Raw genomic sequence first — 6000 nt, 5'->3', positions numbered from 1 at the left:
TTTCTCCCTTACTTGTCCGCAAGGCCCCAGCATCCTCACACCCGGGAGGCAACATATAGCGAGCGCAGCCTGCATGCCAATGTTGCTTCCAGCTGCTCCAGCGGGGAGTCCCATCCTGGCCCTGTGCGGCCCCCGACCCCCAGCACCACAGTGCGAAAGACCTCCTTCTCCAGCAGCTCAGGCATGTGCTGTAGGAAGTACCCTTCACAGAATGTGCTCAGCTCCGTGGCATTGTGGGTCTGGGACAATCAGAGGAAACACAATCATAGGAGCGGCACTATAACCAGCACTATTCTGATTATTAACTTATCATTGTTAACTTAATACTATTACTTTTGAGAAACTTGTATACATGAAAAATTTTTCTTTCCTGCCAGTGCCCTCCGCATTGAGTGTCTGTACCAAGCACTACACATGCCCATACCTTGGCAGTCTGGTAGATGCTGACAGCATTTTCCAGGTCAATACTCTGTGTACAAATGATTTCACAGTGTCTCTGTAGTGCCCCCAGCTGGAATAAGCTGGCTGCTGATAGAAGCTGGAGAACAGAAGTTCATTCAGTGAGTCACCTTGACCCTTGGTTCACTCTTTTGCATTGTTCTGAATTATACAGCCTTTGTGCTGGTGTTCCTAAGTTTGTTTGGATCTGTATGTGTCTTCAGTTCGTAAAGCAAAACTAAGCTGTTCTAAGTTGCTCTCACCTCCAACACATCAGGCACTGCAACCTTCATGGACTCTGCCCCCCCACAATACAAGTATGACATCATCATCTGCAAGACAGATAGGATCAGAGGCCTTCCAACAAGAGCTAACAGCCAGCATATGGAGCTGTCACGGCAACACACTGTCTCAATTCAGTTACCTGGAAAATGCTATACTTGATGTCTCTGATCTCAATGTTCTTACGGTCCTGGTGGCCGTCTGGGCCACATGTCCCCAGTAGAGACTTGAACCTGGTGGGGAGTGGAAATGCAAGCACAGGGGATTTAGGAGGATGTTGCTGGCAACAGTAACCTTTCAAAGTTGTCCACAATGACTGTATGTCAGCCTACTTCTCAGACGCTGTGATTAGCAGGACACGATGGGCATAGAAAGGCTTCCCTTCCACTTGGAAGGTCACATCCGACATCTCCTTGTTGTTTAGGAACTGAGGGTCTGTAGACAGAGTGATAAATTTACTGACAATAGCTAGAAGAGTTATCTCCAGAGCTATTCATGCCAAAGCATCTCCTTAGTCTGTATTAAATCTCCTGCAGTAATGACAAGACCCTCCCTTGTGACATCATGGTCCCTTGTGCTGTAACTCAATGTGCACCTTGAATGATAGATTGCACAGCTAGCTCCTTTACCTAGCTGTGCTGAGAAATTGGGCTTCAACTCTGAGATGGTGGGCAGGGGGGCAGACCCATAGCAATGGCTGAAAACAGAGGCCAGCTGCTGGTTTATAGCATCATTCTGTGAGGACAGAAGGCAAAATATGGTTTCATCTAATTGTATAGGTGACTCAGAACACAGAATACCATGTTGCCAGTAATACCAGACAGTAAGTGCTTTAAGTGGAATCACCTTGCTGGTCCTGAGGACTGTGAACATGAGAGGTAGGCCAAGGCAGACCAGGTCCTCATTGTAGTCCTCCTCCCGGATGGTGGTGAACTCCTTCAGGAGGACCAGGGTAACGCCTGTGCGGCACTGCTGCAAGGCACTGCGCAGGGACTCCAGCCACACGTGGAGCTTCCAGGGAACGCCTAGGAGTGAGGGCGCCAGGCGACAAGGGTGAAAACCCAACCCTGGCTCTTTTTCTATCCCTGCAAGTGCTACACCAGTCCATAGTTATCATCTACACACTGCTATTCATGGCCGTCTAAGATGTGGAAAGCAGGTGCAGTCCTCTGGTAAAGATCACCATCCAGTTGCCTTTTAACTAATTAGATTTTTCTCAGCACTGCAGCTAAATGTGCTTTGCATTTTTTTTCTTATGTGAATGGGTAGTTGATTCTACTGTTGGTGACTCTCAGCAGCCAAGTACACTATACTATACATAGTAATGTGACTGATATAAAACATCAAAACCAGCTTATTGTAGGTAAAACAGCCCCTTATAGCTACTAAGGCTGATGAGTCCAGATGAAGCATCCACAATGATGGGGGCATACCCAGTGACCTCAGCTCCATGGTGACATCCAGGTAGCCATGCTCAGAGCTGTAGTAGGTGGCCTCCTGCAGGGCCTTCATCTGCGCCTTGCACAGTCTGGGGACCCCCTCGTCAGTGATGTAGCCAGGGCTGGGGGGAGGGCAGAGCTTCTTTTCTTCTCTACCCCCCATCTCCCCCTCCCCCTCCACCCCTTCAGCCAGGATCTCCTCCAGGGAGAGGATGTCCTCCTTCACCTGTTGTGGCTGGGTCAGCAGCTTCCTCAGGACATTCCTATGATACCCCAGAGAGCAAGGTCAGGGGGGTATGTATACGAGTAGGTATGCATGTGAGTGTTTGTGTGTGTGTGTGTGTGTGTGTGTGTGTGTGTGTGTGTGTGTGTGTGTGTGTGAGCTTATTTGCTGAATTCACATGCTGTCTCACCAATGCATGTCTCCACACAGGAACATGGTAATTTGTGCACTTATTAATCTTTATTACTGATTAGGATGCCACCCAATAGACATCCTTGACAAAAGAATTTGTTGGTTATTATATGAATCTGAAGCCTTACCCTCCCTTACTCTCCCTCATGCATGCACACATTAAATCATACCTTCATGCACTGTATCCTGACAACTGAACTCTCTGAAACTAGCCACTGGAAGGCACCCACACACCTGTGTCCATGTGCTGCAGCGTGACTGAAGCAGTTCATGTCCTCGTAAAGCGATGAAGTCAGCCCGTTCCCATCATTCGCCCTCAGCAGGGGGTCTGCCCCATGGGCCAGTAGCAAGCTCACCATCTCATAGTTACCTGGAATCAGAGGGAAATGCACACAGGGTCACACCGATGTCACACCGATGCAACACACCCTCACACAGCCCAACAGCCTCAGGCCTCCACGACACCATTTCTTGGAACTGAGGTTGGCATGAGCTTTGACAGTGTCTGGGAGGTGGGGGGAAGGGGAGTTTGGGGGGTCATTCTCCTGCCATGATGCCAGACCTTTCAGACATCCTCCACTGGAATGTTGTTTAAAGACTTAGAAAAAACCCAAATGCTCTCACAGCATTGCCCTCAGAAAATAACACATTTTGAAAATACATTTCACCCTGTTTGATCAATATTCTGATGTTCCCTGACCAGTAATGTTTTGTTCAAGCAAAATGAAGTCATTGTGACAAGTCTTGTTTGGTTGTTGTTTCTTTTTTTAGAAACAGAGTAGCTGTTAAGTTTGAGTCCATCTGCCATACAAACCCAGTCTTTCTGGTGCCAGCTGGCCACTGTGAGACCTGTTTCCCAGATGGCATCCTGTGCTCACCTGCTGCTGATGCCAGCTGCAGGGGGGTGTCGGCCGAGATCTCCTGCCCATTTCGGATGGCGGCACCCTCCACATTGGCCCCAGCATCCAGGAGAAGCTGTGGAAACAAGGCTGTCAGACAGAGCTCAAAAACACATACAAGTAGGCTTACTTATTCACACACTTGCACAGGGAAGCGGAGTCAATGCACCTCCAGCACAGATAGGAGAATGGGAAAACCTCTTGAAGTCACTGTGCTTATAGTCAAGAGGTTTCAGATTGTAAGAAACTGCCATTTGACCAATAGGCAAGGTATCTAAACTGAATTGCTTCAGTAAATATCCAGCAGTATAAATGGATAATAAAACTATCCATTTATTCTGGTGGATTTTTAAATCATAAAATTAAACATGTTATAAATTATAAATGCGGAATATGCTTATTTAATTTATGATTTAAGTAAAATACATCTTACATTATATATTTGTATATTTTGTATACTAATATATAATGTAAGTGTGACAGAGTGCTGTCACTACAGTTGAGTATGTGCTCTGACTGCCATACCAATGAGCCTGGCTCTTTGGCGTTGCGGTCAAGCTGCAGGTTTGGTACCCTGTACGCCCGGGTTTGAGGGCAGGTGGGGTGACTGCTCTCGCCCTTCGCTACAGTGAATATATATATAGTGATATAAATTATTCTGGATTATGGCAGTCTTCCAAGTAAACATAAAACGTATTTTAAAAATAGGAGGGGGTCCAAAAAAAGTGCACTACATCAACATGATGATTCACAATCACCATTAGAAAAACTACAAAAACAACCTCCTGGAGAAGCAGTGACAACAGGCATATTCAGAGTGACTGCCTTCTGTGATAAAAGAACAGAAACTATGGCAACATGCATGGCTACATATATGTAATGAATAGATATAGCTTAGTAGCTCTTCCCACAGGACCTCACCTGCACCACTGAAATGTGTCCATGCAGAACTGCGAATGTCAGGGCTACCCAGTGCCGACTATCTGGGTGGACAGAGGGGTGCTTGGGGGAGTAGCCAGGAACCTGAGGAAGAAGAGAAAGTCAAAATTCGAAAACAGCAAGTGAGGTGGTCACTGAAACCCTGGCATTATGTCTGGTGTCATTGAAGGCTCCACCCACTGGACTCTCTCAGATGCTGTATGGAGCTCTGAAAGGGCTGCTTTTATTTACCGCCACATCAAGGTTTGCTCCGGCATCAATCAGCATCTGGACCAAGGCCTCATCTCCTGCCGATGATGCATACATCAAAGGTGTCATGCCCTGGTCATAAGAGGGACAGAAAGGCAGGGGTTTTGCCAGAGATAATCTATGTCAGAATATTCCCAAATTCCCTTTTGACCTCTGTACTTCCTGCACTAGGAAGGTAACTAGGTAACAGGAGGCTCTGGTGCGAGTCATGGATGTTCTGCTTTAGACCATGCCCAGTGCAGTGCTCATGAGGAGCTAATCAGATCACATAGCTTCAACAATGGCAATGACAGAATGTACAATAGCAAGCGAACAGAGCTGGCTATCTGGTAAATGTAGAGACTATGGTTTCACTCAGGTTCAGTGTGGCATTATGGGTAACAGTGCCATCAAAGGTAGCAGAGTGCTGCCGTCACACCTGGTCGTCCATGGTGTTCACCCCCTCATTCCCCAGCAGCTCAATGGCCTGGCTGATGAGGTCCGTCCTGCCGCAGTTGAGCATGCGGAAGCCTAGGTCCAGCTGGAACTTGTCAGTGGCAGCTTTGGCATCTAGGCGCCGGAATGAGCTGAAGCAGCACTCTGGCCTGTGAAGGAGGAAGAGAAATTGTAGTAGTAAAACTGTTTATTATCATTACTATTGCTGTTATTCATGTTATTTAACACTATTATTTATCTTAATGCTAGTCCTTCTGACCTACTCTGGAAATGTTCTATTTACTGTTTGTGGTGAATGCGGTGGCAGTGTAGCATAGTGGTTAAGGAGCAGGGCTCGTAGCTGAAAGGTTGCCAGTTCGAGGTACCTACCCCACTATTGCCTCAGTAAATATCTAGCTGTATAAATGGATAGCATTGTAAAGAACTGTAACCTATGTAAGTCACTTTGGATAAAAGCCTCTGCCAAATGAATAAATGTAAATGAATGTGTGACTATATCTTGTTAATTCTCTATGTCATTCATATTACATGTATGGCTCAATCCTTCAGTGACATGGAAAGTCTCTGTCATGCCAATAAAGCTCTTTTGAATTTGAATTTGTGAAAGGGAAGGAGGGAGAAGAATGAAAAGAGAGGAGAATTTTGAAGGAGAGAAAGACAGCCTGTTATGCTCCAATTAAGATCATATGAGTAAAAGCAGTCACATTCTTTTTAACAGGCTCAATAATGCATTTTGTCTGCATAGTACACATACACACACTATAAAAACACATACAGATGGATGACAAATTAAAGAAAAACCCTGAATAAATGAGTGGAGGAACATAACGAATGCAGATGCTTCCAGGTGTACTGCATGGTACAATTAAGCAATTAACAACCAATGCTCTGTGGCATGTATAAA

At 46.0% G+C, this 6000-nt stretch overlaps 1 protein-coding gene across 2 annotated transcripts in view; it reads right to left on the bottom strand.

The window, feature by feature from the left end:
• abtb2b (ankyrin repeat and BTB (POZ) domain containing 2b) overlaps positions 1–6000 on the bottom strand; it is a 49722-nt gene continuing 43722 nt past the window's right edge. Inside the window, exons 6-18 of one of the 2 annotated variants that reach the window (XM_036535212.1) lie at positions 5080–5245; positions 4644–4733; positions 4395–4496; positions 3453–3549; positions 2809–2944; positions 2154–2422; positions 1567–1745; positions 1350–1455; positions 1053–1155; positions 863–953; positions 702–770; positions 425–538; positions 1–239 (exon numbers count right to left, since the gene is read on the bottom strand). In XM_036535212.1, coding sequence (XP_036391105.1) covers positions 36–239; positions 425–538; positions 702–770; positions 863–953; positions 1053–1155; positions 1350–1455; positions 1567–1745; positions 2154–2422; positions 2809–2944; positions 3453–3549; positions 4395–4496; positions 4644–4733; positions 5080–5245 — 1726 coding nt within the window. In that variant the 3' untranslated portion in view covers positions 1–35. The remainder of the gene's footprint in view (positions 240–424; positions 539–701; positions 771–862; positions 954–1052; positions 1156–1349; positions 1456–1566; positions 1746–2153; positions 2423–2808; positions 2945–3452; positions 3550–4394; positions 4497–4643; positions 4734–5079; positions 5246–6000) is intronic. The other variant, XM_036535211.1, reaches the window with a different exon arrangement.

This window comes from Megalops cyprinoides, chromosome 8, assembly GCF_013368585.1.
Source record: "Megalops cyprinoides isolate fMegCyp1 chromosome 8, fMegCyp1.pri, whole genome shotgun sequence".
NCBI lineage: Eukaryota > Metazoa > Chordata > Actinopteri > Elopiformes > Megalopidae > Megalops > Megalops cyprinoides.
Note: the sequence above shows the minus strand (reverse complement) of the source record. Positions and strands in the feature narration are given on the sequence as shown.